This window comes from Rhopilema esculentum, chromosome 4 (genome assembly GCF_057945365.1).
Source record: "Rhopilema esculentum isolate cy_ngs chromosome 4, ASM5794536v1, whole genome shotgun sequence".
Lineage (NCBI taxonomy): Eukaryota > Metazoa > Cnidaria > Scyphozoa > Rhizostomeae > Rhizostomatidae > Rhopilema > Rhopilema esculentum.
Window position 1 is genome coordinate 8,176,869 of NC_142818.1, and position 17,834 is coordinate 8,194,702.

Genomic DNA, 17,834 nt, shown 5'->3' on the forward strand with positions numbered 1-17,834 from the left:
AACACTGCTACCAAATTAGAAGATGGCTTCTCGAACTAACAGCGTTATATTGAGAGATACTGATCAATTGAAATACTGCCTTTAACTGGTTTTAAACTCAAGTTGGCTTGAATGCGTCATTTAAACTTATAACAACACAGAGTCGGTAAGAGAATATCGAGAATTTGGGCAAGTGAATAGCATTTTTTCTCAGCAACCGCGTGTTGAACGGCTCTTGGTTTAGTCATGGCTTGGCATATTATGTTTAACTATGAGCTTCGTTTCTCATTGAAGAAAACTGCAGATGCTGGCATTGAGATAAATCTGCACTGAGTGCGTTATCATTCTGATTTTGTGTTATTTACTGTAGACTGCATATCTTGGTAACCAACTATCCCATTTTAGGAAATCTTTTTTGCTGGATTCATTTTCTTTTTAACCATACTGGTAATCCTGTTTGTCTTATACCTTTTTGACTTTGTTGCTATTGTACCTTAATTTGATTTCAAAAATGTTCTCATAAAGGTGTTGAATTTTTATTTTGTAATCTCTAAAGCTCGTCTTGTGATCCATTTCTTTTTGCATCTTACTAACTCCTTTAAAGTATGAGGGCAAATCTTCTAAAGTATTTCCTTTTCAAGGGAAAAAATAAAAACATTTTTGTTTTGATTCTTTCTCCTTCACATAGCTGATTCTTGAACAAGGACAAGGGCAAGGCCTAACTTAATGGTATATGGTAATGGGAAATAACTTCCCAGTGAGTTCTTGCATTTTGTATACAAACCATTCTCTTTAAGGCTGTTTTAACTTCTAATGTCAGAAAAGTTGTTTTTTTGACGGTATAAGAGTCTTGCACTTGTACGGATTTGCAGGATTTGCATGAACGATGCCGTCTAGCTATTGTGTTACACAGGGGGTTTCCAGGTTGCCGGCAAAGTAGGTGAACCCCTCGTTTTTGCAACGGAATTTTTTATACCAAGGGGGTTATTTTAATTGTATCTGAAGGCTAATAGACATAATCATAACCAGAACTGGACACAGGGTCTCTTCTTTTTGCTTAATCAAGCGAAAGGCCCTTTACTTAAAGCTAGTTGCTTTCTTTCTCCGTTGAAGCTGAGCCGAAAGGTCATTTACCAAATGAAATGTATAACGTGGATTTAGATATACCATTCTTTGTAAAATATGACTTGAATAAAAATAGAAAAATAAACTTTCGCAATGAAAACTACTGAAAGCACCTTACTAGCCATTTGGAGAACAGGCTTGTTGCCTTGCCGAGTTTCAAAGCTGCAGACAAATTTTTCTTTTAAATAAAATTGAGCTTGTCTTTATTTGTCTGAGTTAATGATAAGTAAAATTGATAGCTAAAAAAATTAGAGAGTGAAAAGAATCCGTCAGTTCATAATCGATCACTATTTGTTGATATTAGAAAAACTGTCCGTCCTTATTATTCCCCAAAACAAAGCACAAGCCGTCATCCACTATTTAGAAATAAAGTTATAAGATTTTTTATTTATTCGTGAATATGCCGGAGAGGATTTAAAACTTAACATATCTGCGATTAAACTGTTCATAATAACTTAATTTTTGAGTTGTTATTTAAACTTCTAAGGCCCTTGGCCAATTTCACACAGGAAGCTCTGTCTACGAGATGCTTTCTATAGTTAAGGGCCTACGCCAAGACGGAATAAGCCAACAAAAATAAAGTTTATGCATTTTCATCTTTATTTGTTTCCTTGTTCCTTCCTGTCTTCATTTTACCTCTCTTCTCTCTGCCTTTATAGATTATTTCATTTCGTTTTTCCTCTATTTGCCGAAAGGCCTAAGCATGATCAATTGTAGAACAATAACATATTTTTTAAGCATTTCAGTATCTTAGAATACTTTTCTGCGTATGTAAAACTCTACCATTTGGTCCATCTTCAATTTTTCCCATATTTTTCAAATATTTTGACAAAATGTTGGACTTATTATACCAATAACATTTTAAATTATTCCCTTTCTAGTTCTGCTTGGCACAGAATGTTATACTTATGACCATCATTAGAGGGGTATAATCGCGGCCCCTGCTTGCACCACCTCGGCCAAAGAGAAGCTACAATCCCGCACAAAAATTTTGTGACAAAATGCAGTTTTTGTCATTTTCCACTCTACCTTTCTCCTGTAAATTCGAATCCCCTCTTTTCCCCCCGAAGAAATGTTAGATTTGTAGTTCTATCATATTTGCTTCAAAGTCATGCATCCAACATTGAATTAAGGGAAGGAGAAAGCTACTTTTCAAAAGAAAGAGAAAAACATAAAGTTTTTTTTGAAAAGTCTGAACTATAACTGTCCGGGATTGTAGGTTTGGTAAGCAAAACCAGGCCTAAATCATGGCCTAAATCGCTCTTATAGCCATGATAATTTGAAGAGTAGGAATAAAGGACTGTCTCAATATAGTGACCTCTTTTGAGATCAGGAAATAAAAGTCCATAAAAGCTGATCTTCATTTTGTCCAGGTGAAAAAGTAGCTTAGACAAAATCCTAAAACAAGTTGATTAATTAGCGAAAAAGATCCAGTTAATCTTGAAATGTTTCTTGCAACAATGTTGTAAGGCTTTACGCATAACTTTATGTCTAGAATCATCGTCACACCCCTGAAGGTCAAATTCCTAAAGTATATGTTTTCTTTAAAGGTCGTTAATATTTAACATTCTTTGTAGTCTTGAACTTTTAATTAGGTTAGAACAATGGCTTAAATCTTCATACGTCAACCAGGCAATGTACTTTCTTTTACAATGGTTTTGTTTGGAAGTTATTTTATCTAAACATTGCGGGGAAGATAGCAATTTTCAGCAAATATGATGTTCAGCAAATATAATATGAATTTTCAGTAATTTTCACCATAGTCTGCACAATGATGTGAAAGCCTTGTTGTTCTTTTGTTGGCTGGTTCCAAAGGACATAAAAGCTTGGCATTGAAATCACGGCGATGGCTCTAGGTCTTAGATTTATTAAACTCCGATATCTCCATTCTAGATTCATTGAATTAAGTGAGTTGAGTGCGCAATCGTTTTGTGGCCATATGTCTCGCTTGGTCCTTTCCAGCCTCTCATTACCGAAAAGAAACCTTTGAAGCCTGTAAGAAAACAAATCTGTTCTTGGTTGTTGCTAATAATTAGCTTCGGTTTTCAGTGGCAGTCTGTGTTCAAATATTTCTCTTGATTTCTTAACATAGGTTTTGTTGTTTCTTGAATACAGGCAGTAGGAGCAATTACGTACTCACAGGCGACCAGATTTTTGATCTTCTGCTGGTATAGATTCATTTCTTGATGTGTTGATATCAAGTGTGTGGAAAAGCATTTGCTTTGCTTTTTGTTGCTAATGCTTTTTTCGAAAAAGATACAATGCATGATCACCACTTTATGAAACAACCTTTTTGGTCATAGATTCACGGATGGTTGCTTAATTCAAAATAGAGTTTTTTCTTTGCTTCAAAAAGTTGTAGGAACTCGAGTTTGTCCCAACCTCAAGTCCTGGAAATTAGAGGCAATACGAAATTCTTTCACCGCTTTTATCCTGTCAAGTCTAACAATTCTATATACTCCCCTGCCTGCACCACCTTGGCCAAAGGGAAGCTAGGCGTGGTAAGCGAAACCAGACCTAATTCGTGGCAACAACATTGACTTGCTACTAAACTTGTTGTGCTCCTTTTGTTAATGCATTCTTAAATTATTATAATTTCTAAAGTACGTCCAAAGTAAAGCAGATTAAAATATCTAAGAATTTTTGCCGTTTTTTAAAAGTTTGAGAAGAAGAGAGCATTTACTGTTTGTTATGGCAAACAACATCCTAAATGAATTTTTCCAAAAAGATTTTGGAGCTTTCTCCGTGGACTCTTCAGAAATCGATTCGAAACTAAACAACCACATTACTAACTAGTACCTTGCATTATCTAATGAATAAGCTCGTCAATTTAGAAAATTAAATGACTGACGAATATCGTAAGAGGAATTTTAGCTCTTCAGTACAGAAATATTTTCTGTGCTGTTTCAAGGTATTAGAAACATCGAGGTAATGATAATTTCTTGATTTGTTGTTTCAAGTACTGAAAGTTTCGTAATGTCAAAATTCTTAAATACCAAAATACTTCTTTCTCGAAAGACAAATCACACATAAGAACGTACGAAGACATGGCATAGGACAAAGCACCTAATAGAAAAGCTTCCTTTTATCAATGTCAGTTAAATCAGAATTAAGTACGTTAAAAAGAATCACTGTTATCACATCTTGAAAAGAATTACAATCAGACACTTTGTTAAAGCTGAGTTGGATCGGTACTGTGGCTTCTCATTTTTTTTTATTTTGGGGTCGGTTAGTTACAATTATAAAGAATGCGCTATTATATACCAATAGGTCGGCAACCTTTAAAAAAACAGAGTGCTCGGACCGCCATCCAGCATATGCCTAAGGCTTTCCTCATAATCTCTGTTGTATATTCTATGGTTTAATTTCTATAAAAAAGCAGCGACGTTTATTGTAAAGATCAATATTTAGTCTTGTGAATGACCATTTCATATACGAGCCAACTTCAATTGGTATGTTTTTCTTTTTATTTGTTCATGGTCAAATATTGCGAGAATTTGAGTCATTGTATTCACATCGTTCCATGATTATTACTTTTTTCTTGTTTATCCTGAAACTTTGAATTGTTGACAAGCTTTTACACATGTTTACAAAATCTTAACCATTAACAAAGGGATGCCAGGTTTCGGTGAAGTTTTTTTCAGATTTTCTAAACGTGAAATTCATTGTAAATTCAACGTCAATATCATCAACCCTAGGGGTTGACCCGACCCGTTGCTCAGTCGCGTACCCAGGGCTGTAGCAGTGGGGGGGTCTGGGGCGCTTTTAAGGGCGTGGTCCAATTTTTTACCACGCCCTTAAAACACTCGCAAATGCGGGAAAACGCCCTTTTGCACATTTTTCCCCATTATTTGATTAATGTAAGCTACCGTAAATAGCAAAGCATTTTACAATTGTTATGGACGCAAGCATACAGTATACTACCCCCTCCCCCCCAATGAGTTTTACATCGTTTTTGGACAAATCTCGAGGACCATATTTTAGAAAAGTGGGGGGAGTCCGGACCCCTCCATACCACTGCCGTTGCTGATAAAAACTATGAATTAATTTGAAATATTGCATAAGCAGAGGTTTTTGGTCAATTTTTTGATGCAGTAATTCAAGTGCTGGCTTTGGTTAGTTTGATAAACATTTAGCTCTTATAAACAGTCAGCGCTTTTTCCACCAGCCTTATGCATATTGAAGTTTCTGCTATCAATTCAGTTCGAATACTCCAAGTATATATGCAATAGCCAGAGGATTAATGTGATGAAATAGCGATGCAGAGAGTACACCGTGTCGTGTTTTGCCAGGATTAAATATCAATTTATAGACCCATCCCTCTAGTGTCCTGTTTGCTTTAGAAGTTTTTCTCTTTTGAGAGCTTTGTCCAATGTGGTGTATAATTAAGTTAATTTGGCATCAAGAGACGACGTTTCGAAGCTAGTGCCCAGGTTCTTGAACGTATACCAACTGCTCGCTGTAATTTGTGTCAATTTGTCGGCTTAAATGTTTTTTCCAATGAAAGCTGCTGTTTTTTTCAAATTTGACTGGAAATTTTTCAATAAAGTGCAGAATGTGTTTAGTTTGTATTATTAATGATTGAATGGCTTTCCCAGACTCTTTGGACGTCTTAATGTGGCTCAAAAGCCACTCCTTGTACTCTTATGCTTGTAACCATATAGTCTCGTCCCTTCCTATTGAATTTGAAAACATTAATCGCCTTCATTTCTTCTCAGGCTGCTTGTACGGCAGTTGCTGTTCTTCTGCATTATTTCTTCACTGCGGCTTTCTCGTGGATGTTTGCTGAAGGAGTGCACCTCTACAAAAAAGTCGTCTCAGTCTTCTCTCATGGAAGCAAGCTAAAATTTTATTACGTCATTGGATGGGGTAGGTACTGACTGACTGACTGGCGAGAGCCTAGGATTTTTTCTTTCTTATCATTAGCTCTATCTTACTTTTAGTCACGAAGCGAGAAGTAGAGGAAACGTGTGTTGTTTTAAACGAAAGAGCCCTCTAAGCACTTAAAATGACAAGAACTAGAACCAAAATTAACACCAAATCTACCTCAATTAACTGCCCATGTCAAAGGAGAGATATGTTGGTTTCGTACCTTGATTGCATTTGTGTAAAATTTATTTAGGGTAGGTGAAACGAGTTCCGGAAATGCCTGGTTGGCATAAGCTGTTCGAGAATACGGACTGTTGTTAAACTCCTCGAAATGTGCATTGTTCGAAAGTTTTCTCGTGAACAGCGATTTTGAGATTTACCATTCCCTGCATACTTTCGAAAACTTTCCATTCGATGTTAGGTGTGTCCCAGTGGCGGAAGCTGAGCAGGAGTAGGTTGGGTTGGCGTTGTTGGAAGTAGCAGGGGATTATTCGAGTCAATTGTCATTTTCCTGGGGGCATTTTCTTATACCACTCCTTAAATCAAGTATCCGATTTTCGAGTTTATCCTCTTGAAGTTTACGTAAGCTAGTTATTTACGGTAATCGAGTGAATGAGATATAGCTAAAGAATAAATATGTAGCTTGTCGTTTGAATAATTTCTATCGAAAACAACCATAAATGGAATGTTCTAGACTTGTTTTCGTACAAAAGTTAATAAACTCCGTAATTTTGTGTCGAAGACTAACCCCTGCGGTGAATCAGATAAAGTATACATTTTCAAGACAAACATTTAGATCTTAAAAATCTTTTTGTCTAGGCTTGCCAATTATAATAGTCGCTTTATCAACTGGAATCAGACCTGATGGTTACGGAACCGAATCGGCGTAAGCTTCATGGAATTTTATTTATTCGTCTTAGACGCTTTTAACTGCTTTTAACATTATACTTTCAGTGTAATAGTCTCTAAGGCCAAATTACCGAGATTATGAAAAACAGGAACACCTAGTAGAATGATTCAGTTAATCTTTTTCATTTTGGTTTCACCAAACACCCTAAATCACCACCATCAAAATTTGTGAGGCTACAAAGTCTTTACCATTTGTTGGCATCAAAAGATCTAAATCTTTAAAAAGATCCGTCGCTCTTTAGGCTCGAAGATTGCGATCCATCTAAGGGCCCCTTAAACCTTTCTCTTCGAAAGGGCGAGTCCTGAGTGGTTTAAAGATTTTTTAAAACATGAAATGTGAATAGCCTGCCAGTATCTCAGCGTTTTAAAAAGCAGTTTAATCTTTTTACAAGTTTTCTTGACCAAATTGATCAAAACTGCTAAATTTCTGTATGATTGCCGATGGCATTGTGATAGTACTCGCCTACTAATCAGCCTTCCCTTGCTAGATTACATGCTTATATAGTAAAAACTACCACGCCCCCTCGCCCAATTCAAAATTAGGGTGTACTAATTTGGATTGCGAAAAAATCGACAATTTTTATGGCAAAACATCAACGTAGGGGGTACCAGGTTTTTGGCGTGATTGCGTGATCGGCGTATTTTCGATACGTGAATTCGTGGAACAAATTTTTATTATGCGTGAATGCGCGAAAATGACTGCTGCAAGCGATTTTCGAAAGAATGCTTTCGTTTTTACAAGCAGACAGTCTTGGTTTCCGATACAAGACCAGATAAATGTCTCCGTTATTCAGAGGTTCCAATACAGATGGCTCTGCCAACTAGAAATTACTCCTAATAGATGGTTAGTAAAAATTCAGGGAGTTTCAGGGAAATTATTCTACGCGTGATTGCATGATTCAGCATGGATACCTGGTACCCCCAACGTAGTCATGCAAGATCTCAACGCTGTTCACTGTGAATTGTAACCTTCCTTATATGTGATATCATGAATTTCATACAGAATTTCTAAGTTGATTTATTGTACGGAAAATAGGGAGCTACATAGAAAATCACAGATAATCAGAAAATCAATAGAATCGACTTTCGTCGCAACATTTCGCAAATAATGGTCACGGTATTACTGGCTACAATACACACGCACACGCACACATTCAAGATACATTTAACTGTATCCTAGCAAGACACCTCCAACCTGGTAGTAAAGGGACTTTTCTCTAAAAAACATATTGTTGTCAAACGTAGAGAAGTGGTGGAATAAAGTTACCATTACTGCAACTCTATCTTGTTCTACTTTGAAAAGCCTGATTGTACACCTTTTATGTAAATTATTGCTTATTTAAATAAAAAAACCATATTTTTGCTATGTAAGTGTAACATTTTCATTGGCAGATGTTGGATTTCTCTAGATGGTGGGCTCATATGGGCCTTTGTTGCTCCTGTTATCATCGTCATCATTGTAAGCTGCTACCAGATTTTTCAAACTCATATTTTTCTCTTGAGGACTTTTTTGATTATTTAAGTATTCTTACTGTCTCTTACTGTCTCACTTTTAAAAGTATAACCCAAATTTAAAAAAAGCCAAATAAAAAAACTAAAAATGTAACAAAAGTAGTTGTTAATCGAATCTTTCTCACATATTCTCTTAACTCAATTTGTTATTTCTATCTTGTTGTTTACGAATTCATACAAAAACAAGAAAGGCTTGTCCTGAACGTTGTTAATCTTCTGACGTCAGGTTTATAAATAGGATAATGATGTTAATCATTTAGCCATGATGGAGAAAATCGACCGTAATCTACCTATACGCCCTTTAATCTTTCTTCTTGCAAACAAATTGTATGAACGACTATATAGATAATCTCATATGACTGCCTTGGGAAAGCTTAATTTAGTCTTTTTCAAAAATGCTAAGCAAGGCTGTCTTTTAAACGTTGCAAGTCATGTAGCTATTTACTTTTTTATCCAATAGATAAACTTCATCGTGCTGATCATCGTTGTAAAGATTTTGATGTCTTCTGTGAGCACGGTTCAAGTTGACTCGAAGACCAGCCAGGAAACAAACAGATCTACTCAACAAATAAAGTAGGCCTTACTATTAAAAAAATTCACTAAAACCTTTCTCGTGCGTAATTAGTCTTCATATTATTTAGGAATCGTATTTACGGCGTCTAGGTGAAGATTTCCCATAAAGAAGTACTGATGGTGATTGGTGTCACTGACTTTTGCTCCATGAATAAACCAGGAATGGGCTCTATAGTAGATGAATTGTTGTATAACGCCGACGTAAATCATTATTCTCCTTATTGTACACTAGACATTTGTGGCTTAAAATGATAATGTTTAAGATTTACTGACCATTTAGAACTTATTAGCTAAGATTTAGTCATTTTGGAAAAGCAGTCTAGTCAAGAAAAAACTTTTTTATGTGCCTGCATGGGGTTTTTAATTTGGCGTTTAACAGGCTTAAGGCAAGGTATCTTTTAAATACAGTAATTGATTATTAAGAACTCAAGTTGGCTCCAATAAAACAATTTATGAAAGCCAGAATAACAACAACTGGTTGAAAGTGTTTTGTCTAGCAAGTGGTGTGACAACTTTGTGGTAAAACTTTTGATCGTCGCATTCAAAGAGACTGGTGTCCTACTTTTGTAGTCCATCATTTATCCTTAGGATGCGGTTGTGATGCCCACGACCCTAGTGGAATAGTCACCTTTCAAAGATAAATGGGAGGGTCTCTGATGCCACAATTTCGTTAGTTACAAAAAATATATATTAAACCTGTGCATTTCATGATCTTCTATCTTTCTTGTCTTCTGTAATGTTTTTATTATCGTTCTTAGAGCTGGAGCTAAAGCTATGGTAATACTTATGCCAATTCTTGGTTTATCTTGGGTGTTTGGCCTTTTGGCTGTAAACGAGGCCACCATCGTATTTCAGTACCTCTTCTGCATTTTCAATTCCATGCAAGTAAGTAGCTGAGACGGTTTTAGGACTTGTTTTTTCAAAGACGAAATTTTATAGTTATAAGAGTGCACAATTATTCAATTTTGACTAATTTTTTTTTGGTTTTGAAGCAATAAAAATGAATTGCTAAATCTTTTTGCTAGGGGCTGTTTATATTCTTAATTCACTGTGTTGGAAACAGTGAAGTAAGGTCAGCATTCAGAAGACTTCACGAGAAGCACACGGTTTCAAAAAGTATTGGAGAGAGGTCCTTTGCCAAATCAATTTCGAAGGTACTACTTAATTCATTGTCTCGTACACTATTGTTTGCAAAATGGATCATCATTTCCAGTTTATTTGTCTTTCATGCTCCCTCTTGACGGCCACTTTACCCGAAACTGTTTTGCATATCTTACAAATAGGGAGCTGGAATTATTACCATGTAAGTCTTGATTATTATATTATTGATCATGCTATTTTCAAAATTTTAACGACAGTCTGCATTGCCTTCACAAGTTGCAACGGAATTGCATGTATCGAACAAGCTTTTGCTCATAACCCATGTTCTAAGGTTTCGTTGCATTCCTCCTGTGATCAATCACTTCTGTTCGAGTTATTTGAATAAGAATTCATCATAATCCACAAGAGGTTATAAATCTCTTTTTTCAATACACTTTTATGTTTGCTTTTGAGATTTGAGTATCATTTTTAACAGCACACTTTACCTTTGTCTGTTCTGTAATTCCTCCTGCAACACTCTACGTCCAGGCGCATTAATCCGCTAGAGATAAGATATTGACGTCAGAGTCATATTTCGAAAGGTCGGACTTTTCGTCTTTTTGTTCCACAAACATGGCCTGGAATTATGTTGCAAGACGTTCTGTATCCGAAGATCCCTTAAATGTACCGCGTATCAGAATCAAGTTTAAGTCTGTTTCCCCTCATTTAATGTCCTATAATCCAGGGGCGCAGCGGATCCTAATTTCTTAATGGGGCTTTGTATGGATCTCGCCCGAACGGGGTCTCCTACGCCTTAGTTTGTAACAGGTTATATTTTTAGAAAATTGAATGTTGGCGGTTTTTCAATAAAATCCTCATCAGGTAAAGTTCTTCTTTTGGAATGTTGAAGAATTAAAAACATTTAAAACATTTTTAGGCTATGGAACTGATGACCGACACTGTGATCGCACTTGTAAACGCGAAGCAAATACTAGCTCAACTTTTACGATAATGCGCTTTTGCTTCTTCATATAGGCGTGGTTTTATTGAATTCAGCAAGAGAGTATTCATGCTGTAAGGTCATTTCTTTATTGAGGAAAAGTCCTTCTCTTTACTCTCAAGTTTCAAAAGCCTACAGGACTTGTACCTTTTGTGACATAGCACTGTAAGGACTTAAATGTAAGTTGCGATGAGGTCTCCGAACTACAGTCCCAAGGGTATAGGGTTCGAGTATATGCCATCATCAAACTTTCACCTGGAATTAAAAGAGTCACCAGCTCTCTGTAATTCCAAGGATGGGAACCACGAGTTGCGGTTACATCGAGTTGAAGAATAAGGGCCGCGCTTAGTAAGCTCAACTTCTCTGTCTCGTAAAACTACCTTTGAAAGCAAGGTAACAGCCAATGAAATGTTAGTTGAGTGTCAATTTTATGCTCTGTTTTGAGCGTCTGTTCAATGCTCTTTCAATTTTTGAAACCGTATTTCTTGAGGTTCTTTTTTGGAACTCCATAAAATAATTTATCCTTGCATTTAATTCCCGTCAGAAATCTAAATCTGGTTCGCCTGGAGCGGAAATACTTGTAAGGCGAGAAACCCCTACGAGCAATGGTAAGATAACTGGAAGTACTTGCTTCAATCTAATATTCTCACATCTTAGGTTACAATTTTGTCCGTGAAACTATTACAATTTTTTAATTAATACGCCTAATTTTGCCTTGTCAAACATACTTAATGCTTGTGTCTTGAGCACCGTCTGGTTGGAATTTTTATCCAGGAATGACCTTTGAGTAAATGCGACCCAAAAAGCTGACGTCTTATCTCATAACCAGTCCTCGCTGTCTAGGCAGACCAATTGATTTTGTCGGTGCGTTGGTTCAGAGCTTTGTACATACTATGGCAACAGAACTCCAATTGTCTGTGACACAAGATGTTTGGTTACTATCTGGAGCCGATTTTCAACCATAAGATAGATAACAACACCCAAGATTTGAGATACAGTTCTGTTTTATATAAGCGTCTTCCGTTATTTATTAAATGGGCGTAAAGATTTAAATGAGAACTCACTCTATTGAATTTTTCTAGAATATAACATCTAGAATAAGAAGTCCAATTGTAAGTCAAGAAAAATTTCTAACGTACTTTTAAATAGGATGTTGAGCATTATTTTTGTCTTGTCAAAACTTTTTCAGAATCCTAGACTACCTTTTACTTTTTTACAGATGGCGAGAGAACGGTCACACCCAAGGTATAACTGAATATTTCCCTTTATATGATATGGATTTGTCTTAATTTGGCTTTCTAATTTTGCACTTTCTGATCACTGTCGGCCTGTTTGTTTTGAATCGAAAGTTGTTTTCAAGTTTAAATCGATCGTCTCAAGTAACGAAGCAGAAAATCGAATATATTTCTTGCTAATATTCCATGATGTGCAATTCATCAATGAAAGAAAGGCTTCTAGATCCTTGCCTTCTAAGAATCTCTTTGAGTTCACAGTGATTAATATGCGCAATTTGGAGAGCAAACATCTGTTCAGAATTCTGGGTTTTTGTGAGAAAATTTGGATACTTGACTGAGAATGGCCGTATATATGTAAGAATGTGCTAAATTAAGAATTTCTTATTGGAATTTAGAAGAGCAAGATCAAGAATTAGAAGCTGGAGTCATTGCTGTTGAAAAACATTTCAAGAGAATTATACCCATAGTTCCCTGTACTTACGATCTATATATCTATACTTATAACTAAATCTTTTCCAAAAGTTATACGTACCTATGAATGGTTCGCTCTTGCTACCATTTTGCTATTATGTTACAAAAGTAGGAGTTCTAGTAGAAGGCACTAAAGATGCGAAGGTGACGTCATCTTTAGGTGTAATATTGCCTTGTTTATTTTCGTAGACGCTATCTGCAGGCCAGATATCACTGAATTCCTTGAACGCACCAACTTATAATGACCACTACTACACGGATGATGATCGTTAGCTTACCGGTAGGTTTCTACCTTTATTCATTGTAGTTTACCTTTTCTGTATTGAATTTTGGAAATAGCTTGTACGGATCTACGGATCATGAGGTTTTTTGACCGGAATTGACCTGAAGCTAGAATAAACTCGTGTGTCACAATGTATATTAACAATATTAATACCATTTTAAGTTTTTAACGTAAAAAAGTCTGCATGCTTAAAACTATTTTTCCTTGGATGCCCACAAAATAGAAATCATGACAGCCTTTGTAAGTGGCCTTCTTTTTTTATCATTGAAAGTGAAGTGGCAGATAAAATTTTAGAAAATTTATCCTTTAAATTCTCCTCTCTTGCTTTAAACAACCATGCCCATTCTTACCGTGGCTAGAAATGAGCAAATTTAAGACGTAGCCTTATCAGTTTAGATAGTATCAAACGGATTAAAATGGTGGGAGGTGGCATACCTTCTGGTTTGAACTCTAGGTCAGTTTTTGAAAGTTTTTAATATCGGAACAGTTGTTTTGGAGGGTTGTTATATTTTTGAGAAAACCGATTTTGTATTGTGCGCTACATCAGAGGTGTGAAACCACGAGCTTTTTCAGTAAGCTTGCTATATCCCTTTGAGCAACAACTATGAGCTTTATACAACTTAGAAAGCGTCTTTGAATTCAAAATTTTCTAAAAAGATGCAGCAGAATATGTTTTGCGATACCGTGTGTAGCATTGATTGTACCAATATTACTTTTTGTCCAAAATATGTGGAGTTCAGGCTACTCCAACTGTGAATTCCAGCCCAACCCAGAAAGTGTCCTTAATCTTTAAATATCTGTTGGTCTTGTAAAAGACACTGTGTCTCTATGATGTATGTTACATGGTGTATTTTTAATTTCTGGCTAACGCAAGATTGATCTTTACGAAATTTTGAAAGCTCGAAAGATGGTTTTTATGATGCTAAATTATCGTCAATACAACGGTGGTAGATATATAAGAACCAGCAAATTGAAGTTCAGGCTGACTATTCTTAATTGTTTCGAAAATTTGAGGCTTGATTGTTCTTAATTTGTTTTTGATTTTTTTGTAAATCAATTCAGTTACAAAACAGACATTTTACAAAACTATACTCTGAAAGAAATATCTGCTTTACAACTCGGATACGATGAATGACTATACTCGGGATAAAGCAAGCTGAGTATTTATGAAAAATTTATGGAATTTAATGAAAAATCAAAAATTAAGGCCGCAAGCATAGGGCAGCTATAACTGAAATTTTTCCCTGCTTCATCACCGGTGCGGTCATTTACAATTAAGAATGGCAAGAAGAAAAAGAAAAATATTTTCAACACAATTAAGGTATTGCCGCATTCAGACATTAAACAATACAGGACGATAACAAAACGAGTGTTTTTTATTTTCGGGGGTATAAACAGTTTGATTGCTAGTTAGTGTGCTGTAAGTTGGGTTGGGGGGGGGGGGGGCGTTCAGGTCTTTTTCGACAAGAAAATGAGCGAGACATCCTTTATTTACTGACTTTTAAAATTACTGAAAATGGCATCCCTAGATGGCAAAAACTTCTCGTTTTTCAGATTTTTAAAGAGGTTCACCACATTGTTCAAAATTACATTTTAAAGTGGCTCAGTCTTTTTTGGTTCTTAAATGTTGATCAATTTTGAGGTTAATGTTCTTATTGAACGATTTCTATAAAAACAAGGGGTAGTTTTAATAAAGGTTAACGCTAGGACGCCTTACCAGGTGGAAAAGTAATATTGGCTGGTAGGAGCATGCTGTAATATGAGATTTTTTTCATCGGTTCAAAAGGATTGCATTGTTACCATCTTAAAAGAGTTATGTTATTTACAGAGTTCCACATACCGGTATGATCCTAGCTACGTCGGGTACACAATCGAAAAATGAGGATATAGAGCAAGACAACCAGCTACTTCTAGCCTAAGAAACAAAACTTGCCCCCAGCCTAGTCTACTCGTTCTTGCAGATTTAGAATTTTTTGCAAGTGAATAAAGCCAAACCTAATTTGGAGACAAAACACTAACAAACCTGGCAACCTAATTTTGCTTAAAATTGTGGTTGGGTGAGGTTATCTTTATCAATTAAATTGATAGATATATGTGATCATATCTTCAAAACAGTTTCAAGGATTCGTTGAACACAAACTACCAAAAAGCTTAAAAGAGTTCGGGTTATTTTGCATCCAGATAGGGGTCAAAATTCTAGATGAGACCGAGCTTAATCACCTGTCGTTCGGTAATGTCTTATCCCCAGCTGGTGTTGCATTCAAGATTCCGTTTCTTAGCTCTTATAAATCTGCTTTGTTAATTCGCCACACAGGATTGCTAGAAAGAACTTCGATTTTGGTTTCTCTAGTTTTATGCTTCAGGACCTTCCAGTATGTAATTCAACAGACTAAGAGGTTATCTGAAATTTTTTTGGTATTCATTTGCAAAAAATTAATCTGGTTAAAATTTGACAAGAACGAAAAAATTAGAAGCAAAACTTAAGTGCGTGATTGAATCTGCAGATTGCTGTCAAATCAAGGAAAGTAAGCTCTTGATGTTAGGTATATTCTTCGAGATTAGAAGACCATCAATCGTATGAGAAACTTGAGCATATTTGATCGATTGGATTAACAAGGACTAAACGTATGGAGAAAGTGACTTAGCCAATGAATTGAATAATATCTATTGATAAGGCAGAACATAAGGTAACATAAACCTAATTTATGTTAATCCTTATAATGTCAGCAATACCTAATCTATTTGTGATTGACCTGCGTCATTCCCACTAAACATTCAATTTTTTTGACAAAGGGACTCCAACCAGGGGCAAGGCATTATTTTTTTGTAATAGTTTAGTTTTTGTCTTACTAATGGAATGGTAATAGAGGGTGGGGTAAGTATGTTTAAAAGGTCATGTGCTGTACAACACCCACTGTGAACACTGAATCTTTTCACTCTTGTTAAAAGCGTACGAGGATTTCACGAAAACAAAAGAATTTCCAAGGATTTTCAGATAAAAGAACACGATTTCCAGCAAAAGGACAAGTGATTCGCATGGAGTGACTCACCCCTCGCCTTTAAACAGTCAGAATTTATGAATCATCAAATAATAGGATTTATTATATGGAAAAAATGAGACGCATAATGAGTGCACTATCTTTATAAGAAAAATTTGGTAAGAACACAAGCCCTCAAAAATGGCAAATAATAAGAAAAATTTATTAAAGGCTTAGGCCAAGGTGCTGTAAAATGTCAGTTTCAAGAACTTTTGTTTGCATACGCTTTTCAATTGTTTGCATCTAAAGATTTTTTTATTTAATCTTTTGTGAATTGTTTCTAAAAGTATTTATCTGTAAGAAATTTCTTATTATAGATCTATGGAAGGATAATATAATTTATTGGCAACTCAAGGACGATCCAGGCGCAATAACAAATTAAGAACAGCCAACCTCTATTTACTGGCTCTAGTCTTCACACCAGAAGCGTGTACAACTCTGCTTATACGGCATCGAGTGAAGACTTTTTGGCAACTCGTTAAACAATATTTTTTCATTGCTGGCTCTTTATTAAAAAAGATTATATAGGAATAGCCTAAAAGTAAATTAGTATCATTATTAATTCAGCCGAGGAGATTCTTCGTTTTTTATTCTTTGTTAAAGTCCTTGCAGTTTAATATTGATGAAAATCGAAAGTTTAGTTAATTAAAAGGATAAGAGAACTTGCTCAATATAAGGTTTGACTGATCAGGTTTACAATACTTGAAAGGTCTGATCAAAGCAATCATTGTCGCCATTTAGTCAGAATCAAGTCATTGAACGTTTGCTATTCACGTTGATGAGCTATTATCAAAGCAGCTGATCAACACCAAAGACCTTCTGCAGTCTAAAAAGTCAAAGTCGGCCGTGGATTCCCTTTGCTTCTTTGTAACTCCTTTCATAAACACAAATAGGGGTTATTCATTCCCATAAACATGACCCCAGATAAATCTCTCGCCAAGGACAAATCTTCTCACCTAGAATCGAGCTAGGTTGCAGATTAGAAATCGTATATTTTAAGAGTTTCCATTAATAGGTTCTGAACTGTTAACGTTCTCATGCCTTGTATCTGAGATTCGGACCTTATTTTCATGTTGGCATTGCTCTGTCTAAAGATTTGCGGCCGAAGCCTTTTATTTAGGAAGAAAGAGAGCCCCCTCCCCCTTCCAAGATAATTTGCTCATCGAATAGAATCGTATATTGTATTTGTCAAGATATAAATTTGAATTGGACCTTTCTGCCTTTTTCTACGGTCATACTTCTGCTGAGATGCTGTCCATTAGATAACAAACTTAGCAGCTAATGTTTTCATTGAAAACTTACTGCTTTGTCAAAGTTCTAGACTTCCTTCCCAATCGCCTAAATTTAGATTTACCCTGGAGTGAGCAGGTAGCAGTTTCCTTCTCCTGAATTTCACAATATATAATTTTGCCTTTATTGTTTTCATTAGTGGTGTAGCAAAAGTTGTGACTGTTGATATTATTGCATTTTTTCTTGTAAAATTGTGCCAAAGCTAGCTCAAGCCACCCTTAAATTCTCTTATACAGCAATGTCATACAATCTGTCATCTTACCTTTTTATTTTACTAAAACACGAATAAATTACACGCATTTTCTTTATTTTCCACGCATGAAGCTTTGAAGAGGCATAAAGAATTAATTATAACCTTTTTAGGAAAAAGGTTCCGTAAACCAAGTTGTCTTAACTCTTAATTCAAAATTTAGGGCTGGCTTTTGATCACTCTTAAAAGTACACTGAACTGTATGATGTTTGAAGTTAAC

At 35.7% G+C, this 17,834-nt stretch overlaps 1 protein-coding gene across 9 annotated transcripts in view; it reads left to right on the plus strand.

Moving 5' to 3' along the window:
* The window catches only part of LOC135690509 (uncharacterized), a 76,620-nt gene that overhangs the window by 54,188 nt on the left and 4,598 nt on the right, over positions 1–17,834 (plus strand). For 8 of the 9 annotated variants that reach the window (XM_065208076.2, XM_065208077.2, XM_065208078.2 and 5 more), the window contains 9 exons: positions 5,823–5,973; positions 6,793–6,859; positions 8,275–8,341; positions 8,855–8,967; positions 9,726–9,852; positions 9,993–10,121; positions 11,592–11,655; positions 12,267–12,292; positions 12,943–13,033. In XM_065208076.2, the coding sequence (XP_065064148.2) occupies positions 5,823–5,973; positions 6,793–6,859; positions 8,275–8,341; positions 8,855–8,967; positions 9,726–9,852; positions 9,993–10,121; positions 11,592–11,655; positions 12,267–12,292; positions 12,943–13,026 (828 nt within the window). In that variant the 3' untranslated portion in view covers positions 13,027–13,033. Of the gene's footprint in view, positions 1–5,822; positions 5,974–6,792; positions 6,860–8,274; positions 8,342–8,854; positions 8,968–9,725; positions 9,853–9,992; positions 10,122–11,591; positions 11,656–12,266; positions 12,293–12,942; positions 13,034–16,391; positions 16,649–17,834 lie in introns of those variants that run through there. The other variant, XM_089116099.1, reaches the window with a different exon arrangement.